Genomic DNA, 14,795 nt, shown 5'->3' on the forward strand with positions numbered 1-14,795 from the left:
TTTAAAAGTTTTTAAAAATATTTTCTTGCCAAATTTGGGAGATTTTTTTGAACAAAACCTTTGAGGGAAACTTTCAAAGGAATTATTGGAATTTTCTTCCTGAAGGTTTTGCAATTTTTCAGGAATTTGGGGTATTTTTTTGTTGAATTTTTGGATTTTTTTCAGACAAGGAAATAATATTTCTTGGTGTCCATAAATGAGGACAACAGGAGGGTTAAAGCTTCGGAAGAAAGCCAGTAAGCAAACCTTGAGTTTAAACTTCTTAGACTGCAGTTTTCAAGGTCAGGAATGAATTTCAAGCCTGTCGATGAGTGAAGGAGTAAAAGCGCTCAAATCAGGACAAATACTGTGAAAAGGACACCTGAGCAAACTTCAATGATGGATAAAACCACATGACATGACTAAAAGCTCTCGGAAAAACTCAATTTCTCGGCATTCTGGCATCAAAGGAAGAAAAAAAACTGTTATTTCAATGCCCAACGTTTCACCTTCAAAGATGAGTTACTAAAAATATTGCCTCATATTGCGAAAGCAGCGCAGGGATTACGCCTCTATAATCCACTGTCCTCTCTATATTCTAATGCAACTTCACAAATGGGATTTAATGCATGAGTTAAAGTATTCGACTTTGCTTCTTCTAAATGTCACAAATCACAGTCGCTTGTAAAATGTCACAATCATTAAAACTCACTCAAAACCCTCCTGGCTGGGCTGAAAGAGTCGATTGATTTAATTATGAATTCATTCGCTGAATTCATTTAAATCACACTTAACATTTCCACGCGCCTCGGGGCAGATCGTCCGTCTCTCTCAACTAGTTAAACGTCCTCATCGTGGCACGGCGACGGTTTAAGATGGGCAACATCCCAGACAGCCGATAAATCAGTTTTTTGGGAATGAACAAGCGGACAGACTGTCTGAGTCATTACAGCAAATTGAAACTGTGCCGTGGAAGAGACACGCTTAACTTTCTGAGCAGCTGCAGAGACTGTCTGTGGGATTTGAAAGCTAAGATTGAGGATCATGACGATTCTGATGAAACCGATTCAGTCGTCTTCGCCAGAGCCGGGTCCTGATAGCGGCACGAGTCCAAAGCAGCTCCTGGTCACGTCACAAAGCTCCAAGACTGACCGTCCCTGGAGCAGGTAGTGATGCAGCAGTTCGCTCAGACGCACGTCAGCCGGGTGGATGTTTGCCAAGCCGAGGAACAAATCACGAGCTGCTGTCGATAAACCGCCGAGCATCGCTTGAGCCACAATGTGATCCTGATTCTGTTTGTCTTGTTTATTGTCCAGTTTCATTAAGAGTGGATTTCACTCAACATCATGCAGGAGGTGAAACTAGATCCGTGTTCGTTTTAACCCTCGTGTCGTCCTGTGGGTCAAAATTGACCCGTTTTAAAGTTTGAAAATGTGGAAAAATATATATTTTCACAGTGAAACTTCTAAAGTCCACATTTTCAACATTTTGGGGAAGTTTTTGAACATTTTTTGGTGGAAAAAAAACAACAACAAAAAATCCAACGAAATTCGCTGGATTTTGGTTGATTTTTTGAGAATGCTCTTAAAGAAAATATTAGAAGTTTTACTGATATATATGTAATCACTGTAGATATTTTTGGATTTTTTTTTTTGCAAGATTTTTAATCTTTTCTTAAAAATATTTACAAGAATTTTCTTGCCAAATTTGGGGGATTTTTTCGGTAAAACTTTTAAGGGAAGTTTTTGAATTTTCTTCCTGAACGTTTTGCAAATTTTCAGAAATTTGGGGAATTTTTTTGCTGAATTTTTGGATTTTTTTCAGACAAGGAAACAATATTTTTGGTGTACGTAAATGAGGACAACAGGAGGGTTAATCATGTTTAACAGAGGGCTGCACAGTGACTCGGTGGTTAGCACTTTCGTCTTGCAGCTAGAAGATCCCGGCCCTGCATGGAGTTTGCATGTTCTCCCTGTGCATGTGTGGGTTTTCTCCTGGTTCTCCAGCTTCCTCCCACAGTCCAAAAACATGCTGAAGTTAATTAGTGCTTCTAAATTGTCTGTAGGTGTGAATGTGAGTGTGCTTGTTTGTCTGGATGGATGTTTACTGGACATAAATGCGTTTACAGAGCCACACTGCAGAAATGTGCCTCCCTTTTGAGGACAAAAACAAGTCAAGGAGAGCTTCCAGAACTGTCTAAACAAATATTTATAATGTACATAACAAAAAGCAGAACAGCCCAGAAAAATGTCTGGTCACTTTCAGGCTCCAAATAAGAAACTTAATTATCTTGTAAAGCACTCTCTGAAAAGGCAACATTTCAAAATAAAAGCCCCTAGTCAGACTAAAACAAGGTCTCATGACATAATCACTAAATTTTTGTGTGAGGAGCTGGTTTAGGGAGGAGTTTCAGATTTTCTCCACATGATTATCATGGCGGAAAGAATTCACAATAATGATATTACTGTGACAAGTACAGAAAATGTGGAAAAAGCTATAATCTTTACTTAGTTTGCATTGTGTCTCTGTGTTGGCTGATGAATTGTGCTTAAAATGTGAGTATAGGGACATGAAGAGAGAGTCTGTAACCATAACTGTACTTTATTGTTCCTATATTGGAGTTTCCATCAGATAGTTATATCATTATATGTGTAAAATTAACTTTGTGTAAATATTTCACTTCTTAAATATCACCGTTATTGACAATATCTGTATTTTTTGACACCCACAGTTTAAAGTTGAGAATAGGTTTAGGCAACTCCAGGTTATATTCAAGGTAGGGTTAGTCTTCAGAAAAGTTGCAGCATTTATATAATTAGTCAATCAATCAAAATGTAGCATAAATTCATCACCAACTATTTTGAAAATCAGTTCTTTGGTTTGTGAAAGTTAAAATTCTCAGATTCAAGCTTCCGAAAATGGAATATTTCCCGGTTTCTTTCCTCGTCTATGACAGTAAACAGAGTATCTTTGGGTGACAGACATCATCTTAGACTTTGGGAAACCCTGATCAACATTCTTCCCCATTTCCTGACATTTCATACACTAAACAACGAATCAGTTCATCAAGTAATCAACAGGTTGATCATCACTGGAAATTATCATTATCTAAAGCCCCAGTTGCTAAGCAATGAATGGAAGTCAATGGGATTCAAACACAAATTAAACTTTGGCTCCAAAATCATCAAGAACAAACTTTCTTTCTCTGAATGTTTTTCCTGGATATTTACTAGAAAAGCCATCAGACATGACTGAACACCGACCACTGATGTGTCGGTGAGTGATCCACCTCTGCTTACACTGATCTAAGTGCCCCTGAAACTCACTGCGGTTTTGTGTTGCAGCTGTTGATATTTCATTGTTTATTCATGATTTAATTGATCTTTTCGAGACACTCTTGGACCGGAGCCTTGAAACACGAGATCCTTGTGCGTTTTTAGCCACCTAATGCTGCCCACACACACACACACACACACACACACACAAACAAACACTCTGTGAACAGGCTGCAGCGTTCATTAGACTGCAGAGGCACAGGTGTGCTCTGACTGATGGGCATTTAAACGAGGAAGGTCTGCTTGTGCCTGTGAAGATGCTTTAACACCATCTGGATCTTTTAAGACTGCAGTTCAGCAGGATTCATATTTGCATTATGAGTCTTTATCATCAATTAAATGCATTTGATGGAAGCAATTTTGCATTTTATTAGCTGGGATTAATTGACGGGTAGGTTTTATCTATTATGTGTCATTTCTAGTCATAAACATGGACTTTAATGAAGTGCTGTAAAAACAGAGAAATTATAACACTATTGATCAGACGTTTCAAAATATGGTCAAAAATATGCAAAATGTGATGCATTTTTGGAGTCAAAAACAAAAATGACAGTCAGTCAGCTATAAACACTATCGACATTTTTTTTAAATGGAAAAAATACACAACAAAATATTTTACATTTTTTAAACATTATTTTTTTTAAATTATGTACACTAATGATCTCAGGCCATTTTTACTATTTTTAATAATTATAACACCTATTTTTAAAGTTACATGAAAGTATTTTTAGATCATCATTTAAAAAAAATATTTGTTTGGAAATAATTTACACTTTTTTTCTCTTTTACATCAAGTCCAACTATATTCCCTTGGTTTGTAAAAGATATTTAACAGACTACAATTTGAATTACATAGCTGCCTTTGTTACTAATCCATAAAAATAACTTTATCCTTTATTGTTTTTGTTGTTTTAGTGGTATACGCATTTTTTAAAAGGTTAGAGAACTCTCAAACATAAAAAAAACATCTCAGCAAACTGAGTTGTCACTGAAAGCCCCAGAAAAGCAGATTTCGACCAAAAAAGACACTCCAAAATAAAAATTAAAACATTTAAATAAAAGGTTTTGCGCCAAGCTCTATGAGAGCAGCCATAACAACACTCTTAAAACATAAAAAAACACATCCCAGCAAACAAGAACCTTCAGGGAACATTAATGTGTTTTCTGTGATTGGCATTTATAGTACATGTCTACAATTCACAGTAGTATGTATACATTTTTAAAGAAGAAAATGTTGTAATTTACAGGTTAGTTGAAGTAATGTTGATTAAAGTGACACCTCTATATAAAGAAATATTATTGGAAGGTCTAGTTTCAGTTACAAACAGCAAACCTCATATTCTGCTTTAATCCGTCTTATAGTCATTATTTCAGTAAATTGCAACTAACTTTAAATACACAGTAAAACAACCTGCTGCAATCACAACTGCCAGTTTTTACTGTAACGTTAGAGGAAAACTTATACAGAATAGCTTATTGTTAAACAGAACTACATCTTAAGGACAAAATAAAGCGTTTTTTCCTCTAAATCTCACCTGAACTCCGGTGCTGAGTTGCTCTTCAGCCCATAGAAGCCAGCAGACAGGGTGAGCAGCCAGTAGGGCACAAAGGCTCCGTGCTCACACTCCAGGTAGGGCGCAGACCACTTGATCTGGTTCTTGTCCAGCAGGTAACTTCCACTCTTGGAGCCCGAAGCCTCCGGGACTCTTCGGTGCGTGTGTGGCCTCCTGCCGTCCCGAAACTCGTTGAACCACTCGGACTCCGGGGCTCTGCTCTTCAGGTGGCGGTGCGCGGAGCCGGACAGGTCCTGCAGCACCACCTCCTTCTCGGTCCTGGTCGCCTGCAGAAAAACGTGAGGTCCCGGGGTCGGTGCGTCCGTGTGCAGGGTCACCACCGCCCTGTGGATTTTGGGGTCCCCCTCCAGGATGCTCTGCACCAGCGCGTGGTACCACTGGATGTCCTTGCGCAGGCTGAGCTCCCGGGACCTGTTGGCTTGCAGGATCATGTTGAGGAAGTTTGTGGCGTGCGCTACGGTGTCCAGGATGCTGTGCAAGGAGTAGTGGGAGGCGACGTGCAGGCCGCCTCTCAGGCTGCTCAGCTCGTACCTCCGGGAACAGTTGACCTGGCGGAGCGCGGAGGAGTCTCCGGTGTGCAGGAAGGCGGTCACCACCCTGGGCAGGTCCTCCTCGATTTTGTGCGCCACCACTGCGCGCTCGGTGGCGGGCAGCGGGTTGTAGGTGGGGTGTTGGTGGGGCGGCTCCCTGTTGATGTTCTGGGTACTGAACACCGGCGGGCTCTTGTCGTCTCGGTCATTGTCCGACCACTCCACGTAGCCGTAGTTGGAGCCAAGAACCAGCCCCGTTTGGAGGAGCAGCGGGACGACGAGCAGAGCCATGGTTCCCGTTCACGCCGCGGACACCTGGCACGGCATCACCAGAAACACTTTACGGAGCAGCCGCCGGAGAACGTCCGGGATTTCACAGCCATGATCTGTGCGAAAACCCAGCAGAATCCTCACTTCTCATCCCGTGCATGTTTAGAAACCACAGACTTTCCGTTTGTTCTCCTCTGCAGCGCGTTCAGACCTCCTCAGACACCTGAACTACTCCTGCTCCTCGCCTCCATCCAGCCGCGGTGTTTGTACTCCAGCTCGGTGAGATCCATGTGAGAGGATGACGAGGATCGCAGCAAATTGTTCTCCAACTTCCGTCCCTCCCAATCAAACCCTAATAGGCCACCTGAAGTGTCGCCCACCGGTGTGTGTGGTTGTTTCTCACTGTCTGTCTGCCGGAGGTGGGCGGAGCGTGGGAACGACCGGAGCTGCCCGGAGCCCGAAGTAGCTGCTGGAGGAAGAGGAGAAGAAAGGAGGCGGTGGTGATGAAGAAGAGCCCAGAGGGAGGAAGACGGAGGAGAAACCTGGCAGGTATTGATTCTACAATTAGATTAAAATAGACAGATTACATAGTGATGTGGGTGAGGGGTCACAGCACTAGAAAAATAAGATGTGTACTAAAAACAAACAAACAAAAAACCCCTCACGTTTACATGAGTTGGGTTGAAATAATAATGTTGGTAACTGTGTCAGCTTAATATTGTGTGTATTTTAGGTATAATATTCCCACATTTGTACAATTAAAACACAATTTAAGTTGAGATAACTTCATGGCATTGGCTTGGTGACTGAATTTTTCTTCATTATTTCAGAATTTTAAATCGCCTTCTTGATTTTACTGGACTATTATCTGTAATTTAGCAAAACAGAAACAATTTGTAAAATAAAATGTCTTTTTATTTTTAACAATCTAAATTTTTGTTGTTGCATTTTTCCATCCTTAAAGTAAATTATTTTTATTCAAATACTTGCAAATATCTGTATAGTTTACAGTTTGGGCCTGCTTTTTAAAAAAAATAAAAATATTATATTCTTAGGATTAACATGTAAATTAAATTATTTAACAATAATTTAACAAATCAGAAACAAATTGTCAAATAAAATGTATTTTTACCATCTAGTCTGATGGTTAAAACATGGAATTTTGGCCTCAATAAAACAAAAAACCTTCATTTGTTTGATCTCTCACATGCCTTTGAGCAAATTCTCCACCAGATTTAATGTGACTTTTATTCAACAATGTCTTTCTCTTTGACACTCTCCCATAAAACTCTGCTTGATGAAAAACAGGCAGCAGTTGTTGAATCCACAATAACTGTCTATCAAATCTCGTGTCTTGGTGGCTATCAGTCTTCTAATCCTTCATTATAGATTTAATTACACTCCAATGGATATTCAGTGAGTTGAGAATTTTATTTTTTTTCTCATTTAAACAGAGTTGCTTGTGTCTTCAAGGTGTATTTATACTCAGGAGTCACCAGTAACTGGACCTTATAGATGCAGGTGTCTTTCTGCTACGATCATTTGAGACATTTTCATTGCACTCAGTTGATCACCATTTAAGTAAACTTGTGGCGTTTAGCACAATTTGGGTGCACTTTATATGAAAGTACAGTAAGTATGCAATCACTTAGTTTACATTTTAAACATTTAATCAATTGACATTACTGTGTCGAGATCTGTTTTCACTTAGACATGAAGAGTCTTTTTTGGGGGCAAGTTCTTGTGGAAGAAAGTTCAATTAACCCTCATGTCGTCCTGTGGGTCAAAATTGACCCGTTTTAAAGTTTGAAAATGTGGAAAAATATATATTTTCACAGTGAAACTTCTGATGTCCACATTTTCAACATATTTGGGAAATCTTTGAACATTTTTTGGTGGAAAAAACAAATGTTAAAAATGTTTTTTAAGAACACTGACATAAAAATCAACCAAAATCCAGCGAAATTTTTATGTCAATGTTCTTAAAGAAAATGTTAGAAGTTTACTGATAAATATGTAATCACTTTAGATATTTTTTGGAAGATTTTTACTCGTTTTTGAAAATATTTACAAGAATTTTCTTGTCAAAATTGGGAGATTTTTTTAAATACAACTTTTAAGGGAAACTTAAGGAATTATTGGAATTTTCTTCCTGAAGGTTTTGCAAATTTTCAGAAATGTTGGGAATTTTTTTGCTGAATTTTTGGATTTTTTTCAGGCAAGGAAACAATATTTTTTGGTGCCCGTAAATGAGGCCAACAGGAGGGTTAAATATATCGTGATTCAATGCTGAAAAGCCACAAAAGGGGAAAACTTCCAACTGAATATTCGTTCTAGGTATTGTCGATATACACAGACATATGTACAGTAATATATACAGAGAAAAAATTGTGGGTGTATGTGAACAATGGAAGACAGAAGATCAGTCATTTGTGTGTGAAGCCTTTTGTGTAAATGACGGTGTGTGTTTCTCTTTGTGCAGCTTTTCTGTGTCTGAACGCTTCATGCTGCTGATCATAAGGAGCAATGACAGCCCCGTTTATGTCCACGCGTCTCTCTGTGTGCACACGTGTCCATCTCATTCAGCGCTGACATTCTGCGGGGCTGATCAGGAGTCAGCCCCTGCCTGTAAATGGGCGGCGCAATTCGCCCGGGGTGACTCGTAGGCCGTTGCCATGGCAGTGGAAGGTGACGACGCACGGTTCTCCCCATGCTGTCGGCTGCAGTCAGCGATGAGGACCGTAGGCTGGCTGGTCCCTGCAGCATCTACCACTAACCGGCTCTCACACACTCATCAGTCTGCCCCACATTTGCACACATAATGATGCAAATGACAGCCATTCACATGTAGATGAGTATCTGCTGACAGGCTTCTGAAGTACTGGTAAATCACACAAATCTATCATTTCATTCATTCTGTGCATTTGCTTAAAATTAACATGCGGCCTCAGAGCCCTGTTAGAAGAAAGGTGTGTGCGTAGGGAAGCTGGTAAAGAGAAAGTCGAGGGGGCATCAGAGCGAAAGCGACGAGACACTGTATGAAGTGACTGCTCCTGCCCCTTATTTCATCTTCTTTTACAAGCTGCACTGCCTCCCCGGGTCTGATGAATATTTGATAGGCATTTGCTGCTTCATCTGCATGCTTTACAACTTAGGTCCATACAACCTCAACACTGGTAGGCTCTGCTGCACCAGTCGTTCCTTCACCCATGCTCCCCGTTCTCCCAGAGGTTCCTTTATATTTCCTCAGAAGACAGCAAAAGGGAGGAAAAAAGACCTCGGAGCGAAAGGGTATTTCCTCTGATGCGTGTTTCTCCTGCACGCAGGAGTGTGTTTGTGCTGCCGCACCCATGCAGAGAGCTGCATTTGAACTGAAGCAAGTGAAGTTGGAAGGTGTTGTCAATGGGAAGGTGACCAGGGATTAACAGATGTTTTTAACCCGAAAAACGTCAAGCTTTGAAAGGCGTGCTTTAATGAAAGTCTCATCAAACAGTAGCTGGGAAAGGCTTCAAAAACTATCCTTCACTGCTGTGTGGAGGTGGGAGGAAAACACTGAGTTTACTGACAAGGAGCTCATTTTCCGAGGTTTCAAATGTTCTCCACAGTCATCTGTCTTGATCCGTATCCCAGGTATATAAAATTAGATTATTTGTGGTTGTGAATTATGGGGGTTATGTGCTATTTTCACAGATGCGGCTTCCTGTCAGAACAGCATCACCTGATATTAAAGGCTGCAGTTTCAGTCACATCGCTCCATCTGTGCTGATGTTCCTCTGGAAACTGTCAAAAACATCACTGTTCTGTAGGTGGGAATACATGTTAGGAGTGGTTATATACATATATATATATACATATATATATATACATACACACACACACACACATATATATACACATAAAAATCAACCAAAATCCAGCAAATTTCGCTGGATTTTGGTTGATTTTTTTGTGAATGTTCTTAAGAAACATTTAACTTTTTTATCCCCACCAAAAAAATGTTAAAAAATTTCCCAAAAATGTTGAAAATGTGGACATCAGAAGTTTCACTGTGAATTTTTTTTTCCCCCCACATTTTCAAACTTTACACGGGGTCAATTTTGACCCGCAGGACGACACGAGGGTTAAGTATTATGCTAAAAATACCAGGAAATTGCATTTATTTCTCTTTTTTTAAACAGACAATTGCTTGTATTTTTCTGCCTTCTTGAATTATATACCAATTTAAATGGAATAATTATCCATAGTTTAATATGTAGCTCTTATGCCCTATTATCAATTTCACATTTTTTCTCGCAATTTTAAGGTAAATATGTTTAGTTTTGAATGTACTTTTACATTTAAATGCTATGTTCTGAATGCAAATGAAATATTGTTGGAGCTCTTCTGCTCTCATGGTTGCTTATATTTTTGAACTTTGTCTCCTAGCATTTCCTTCCTGACTTAAAACTCTTTTTTGTAAACCAGTCTTCGCTTTATGCTGCAGTATACGAGCCATTTTTAGTTTTTCCAATTCCTCCTCAGGAGATTTGCGGAATTATTTGTGAACAGTTGGTTGATGTTGTGAATTTTCATCTGAATAAATTAAACAGAAGTGTCGCAGAATTGATACGGGTGTGCAGTTGAGTTCTCTTCCAAAATAAGACTGTTGCTTCACAATCTTGAGCATGTGTTCACACTTTGAAGGTGTTTCTAATAAAATCAAACTGTTTCACTGCGATTGTAATAATTCGGGGGGGGGGGGGGGGGGGGGGACTGCGTAACAATGGTGTTTCTCCACAAAACATCATGAAAATTTGAGTAATTATACCATTTTTGCACTTCACTTTCATTTCACGGTAGTTGGTTTGCCAGCCGTTGTTATTTAGAGCATTTAGATAACAGAAATAGAATAAGCATGCTGACACTTTTGATCACTAACTTGCTTAAAATGATGTGTTGATGGATATATGTGTTGAATAAGAAACTGATTGTTTTAAGCTCAATTCTGTAAGGCAGCTCAGGTGAAGCTGCTTATCGGGACTTGTTCTGTTAAATGAAACACTTTTGGGGTCATGTACGCCAGAAACAGGCCGACGTGTCTGACATTAGGCAAATAGCAGCTCAAAGTAATGATTCTGTTAACTTTAATGTCAAGACCGACTCCCCCCCAGTAGAATCAGTCACCGATAAATGCCAGCACTCCGGCTTCCAGATCAACTGCAGTTGCCTGAAAAAGATGAAAAATGCTGCCGAAAAGTGTTACTGTGTTAATTTCCCAAGGTGCCGTCTGCCAAAGCAGGGACAATTTCTCAACTGATGCCGGTGAAGAAAATCATTTTAGTCTGCAAATATCAGCGCTGTGCTGCAGATTAATGACCTGAGTGTGTAGTGCAACGGTATCTTACCTAATGCTGTCAGGAAATGTGCTGCCTTCAAGGCTCAGCATCCATATTCATCCCCTGAGTGTACATATATATATACACACACAACCGTTATACTGATGACACCCTCACTGTTTAAGCATGGTCGTACAGATGATGTCTAATTGTGCAACAGTAGGTGACATTTAATTAATTCCCATAATTAAATCACTTTGTTTCAGTTTTATTAACAATACCGCACAGGTGGTATTCAGAAACCAGATGTTCCAATGACAGTGTGAGTGCTGTTGCTCAAGTGTCAAAATATGCAAATGAGTGACAAATTAAAGGAAAAAAATAATAATCTTATGTAAGCTAATATATAATTTCGGGACTTTTGGTGCTATAGTTGACAGGTATCATAGTTGATACTGTTACTGTTTTCAAACCTAAAACCAACATGGCCGCCTATAACCAAACACCACATGGCATTTTTACAGAAACATTCCTCCAAATATTATATATACACAATAGAAGGAAGTTATTTGGAGAGATATTATAGTAAAAATGTTGACATGCCATAAATCCACACTTGACTGACACACTACTTTATCTTAAATAACTCAAAGCCTTGGAGTCTTGCCAGTCTTCTCTTCAGGAGGAAATGACATCATGCAAAGTAGGTCATGTGATCTGGAATCAACACTTCCTTGAGAGGTGTTTTTATAATGGGAAATTCAGCTGAAACTACGATACGATAAGTTATTTTCCACATAAAATTTGATATATTACCAAAAAAGAAATATCTGTCATGATTATCTCAACTTAATAAAAAGAACAGTCAAAACAATTCTTGAATAAGCTCATATTATTATTGTTTAGCTAATTAGAAGGTGGTTGTGATTAAATTTGGATGGTTATTTAGCTGACATTTTAGTGATATCAAGTAATTTTTTATGAAGTGATTGTTTCCATAATAAATTATTATGGAATTTGTAAATACATGATCATAACAGAAAACAGTTTTTTTAAAATTTTAATAAAAATGTATGCAGGATATATCCCATTGACTTCAAAAGTCCCTCAATTATATCTTGACCCACATATACAGTGAGGTGATCTGGTGGTTCTGCTATGCTGTGAGAGTTGTCTCCTCTAGGATCACAGTCCCCCCCCCGTCTATTGGACACAAGTGGTCACTGAATAGGTTTGATGTGGGTGAAAGTGATTTGAGTCATACACTATAGCCTTTACAAAATGTCAGTCTAATTGAACACCAATCGGAGACTCTGGGCCATCATCAAAACACCAAATGAGGGAATATCTTGGTAAGAATGGTGTATGTCCCTCCAGTGGAGTTCAGTTCACTTGGAAAATCAATACCAAGGAGCTTTAAAGTTGTGCTGCCAGAACACCTCACTAAGACACTTTATGTTGCTTTTTCCTTTAATTTGTCACCCACAAGTTGAGGAAAAAATGTGATATTAACTGTCTTTTTTAAATAAACCTTCATAAAAACATGTCATCAACTTCAATGACATTAGCAGAGATATTGTATTCTTGTTAATTACTCATGCAAAGTTCCAAGATAACTTAATTACAAACGCTCCTTAATGCACCAGTGAGTGTGTTGTAAGAAATTCTGTGCCCCTGTCAAGTTTAGACACCACAGCCTCATTTACATTATACCCAGAGAGGTTTGAAAGCCTCGTCTGACAGCACGGAGCTGTGCGTTGTTTCTAAAAGCACTATGGTCTCTGGAGATTTACACAGAGAGATGTGTAAATGTGTATGTGTGCCTGGAAAAGCCTCCATAAGCTGTCTTGTAGTGTAGATGCGAAGCAAGCGTTAACAGACAGGTGGGAAATCAGCTTGTCAGGAAGAAGAAGACACTCTGCAGCTTACAGTTCTATGATGATACCTCAGATCCTGCAGAATTACACATAAACACACACTCACTCAGACTCAAACAGCTCCGTGTGACTGTTCAGTTTACTTTCCTTTTTTCTTCTTTATAGCACAGGATGAGTTATTCAGTTTCGGTGAAATGTCACATAATAAAATGCAGTCTTTGCTGCCATCTGGAGGTACAGCTTTGATGTTCATGGAGCTGCTGAGTGGAGGATACTTTAATGATAGATGCACCAGATACGTACTGTCTTTCAAAAACTTCTGTCTCATGACATTAATCCAGAACTTGATTAGTCTTTGGGATTAATTAGGATCAGTCTAATAATCCAAATTGGTACAGTAAAGGAACTGTCTGCACTGTGACCAGGACTAATTGAATATTTCGACTGGATTATAAGGACTCACTTTTTGAAATTACTCGCAACTGCATGGATGAATTCAAGGAGTTTGGGGTTGCTTTTGAATTTGCACTTCTTCAATAGTCTGAATACATTTTTGCAACTCTAGCCCATAACCCTAACCTTCCAAACCCTCCTAAACCCCCCTAACTGTAATCTTAACCCAACCCTAACCAATCGAGTCCAACTTTATTTCTAAAGCACTTTAAAAACAACACTATCAACCAAAGTGCTGTACACATTCAAAATAAATAAAAAATACAAATAAAATAATAAAAACCCAACCCTAAACCTTCTTAACCCTAGCCAAACCCTACCCTAACCCTCCTAACTACACTGTAAAAAGCTTACCGTAAAATGTACAGTAACTTACCGGCAGCAATTGGCAAGTAAGTTGCTGGTGTGTATGTGTATATATATATATATATATATACACACACACACATACGTAAATAGTACTTGCATTAGAAATACCACAACATGTTTCTACCACTACAACACTGCATAAAACTCCAGTAGGGGCAAGACCGATTTGTGGCACTGGCAGCTAGCAGTGACACTTTTTGTGGCACCGCTGCCGTGCCACGATTAATGCCACTGTTTGGGCGAGATGCCACTGCCGCAGCGGCATTTCCAGTGGCCTCTGGAGATGCCAGCAGAGGTGCCACGGTTAATGTCACTGTTTAGGGCAGGGGTCGGCAAGTAGATGTGGCTTCGAGACAAAATGTTTGTAAACAATCGAACCGCGGGCCAACCTGCAAGGGGGTGCGCTCCGATTCCGCGAGCGGGGGGGCGATACCGCGAGCAGCGGAGCTTCTACAGCTGATCGCTGCTGCTTGGGACACACGTCTCAATTCTGATCACAGATGTATTAAAAATGACTCCTGAGACACACACACACGTTTTGCACACACTATTGCTCCGTGAAATCTGGCTGGTACAACCGTGTCCGACCAGTAGCGCAAACGCGGAAATGCCCGGCAGCAGCCGACCAAGCGAGTTTCGTGTTGCGGTGACGGACTGGCTTGGCTCCGTGCCAAATCAAATTTTCAAAATCATCTGGCGGTCCAGATATTATTCCTTACGGGCCAGTTTTGGCCCACGGGCCGCCAGTTACCGACCACTGGTTTAGGGGATACCACGGTTAATGCCACTGTGAGGTGCCACGGTTAATGCCACGGTCTGGTAGAGATGCCACATTTTAAGTCAGTAGGCTACTTTTACCGCCGTTTGGACGAGATGCTACGGTTAATGTCACTCTTTTGGGGAGATGCCACTACTACTACTACCATCTGGATGGGGTTATCCGATTCTGTGGTTTGTCCGGTGACCGAACTAGTGGTCGTTGCCCCTAGGGGCGCTAAAGACACTAGTTATTTGAGGGAAGAAACTGCTGCCAAATGCTGGCAGACTGGAGTAATGTGAAACAAATTCATCCTCAGTTGTCTTGAAATAGGCC

At 40.0% G+C, this 14,795-nt stretch overlaps 1 protein-coding gene and 1 long non-coding RNA gene across 2 annotated transcripts in view; one reads left to right on the forward strand and one right to left on the reverse strand.

Annotated features, from left to right (window-relative positions):
* Positions 1 to 6,065, reverse strand: part of LOC110951978 (probable G-protein coupled receptor 158) — a 93,449-nt gene extending 87,384 nt beyond the window's left edge. The window contains exon 1 of the mRNA XM_022195280.2: positions 4,850 to 6,065. Within this exon, the coding sequence (XP_022050972.1) occupies positions 4,850 to 5,709 (860 nt within the window). The 5' untranslated portion in view covers positions 5,710 to 6,065. The remainder of the gene's footprint in view (positions 1 to 4,849) is intronic.
* Positions 6,066 to 6,117: 52 nt separating this feature from the next.
* LOC127535509 (uncharacterized) lies at positions 6,118 to 10,294 on the forward strand. The gene is made up of 2 exons (XR_007944342.1): positions 6,118 to 6,237; positions 8,171 to 10,294. It is a non-coding gene; the product is annotated as an uncharacterized LOC127535509 (long non-coding RNA).
* The last annotated feature ends 4,501 nt before the right edge of the window (positions 10,295 to 14,795 follow it).

The sequence above is a fragment of the Acanthochromis polyacanthus genome, chromosome 9 (genome assembly GCF_021347895.1).
Source record: "Acanthochromis polyacanthus isolate Apoly-LR-REF ecotype Palm Island chromosome 9, KAUST_Apoly_ChrSc, whole genome shotgun sequence".
Classification (NCBI taxonomy): Eukaryota; Metazoa; Chordata; class Actinopteri; family Pomacentridae; genus Acanthochromis; species Acanthochromis polyacanthus.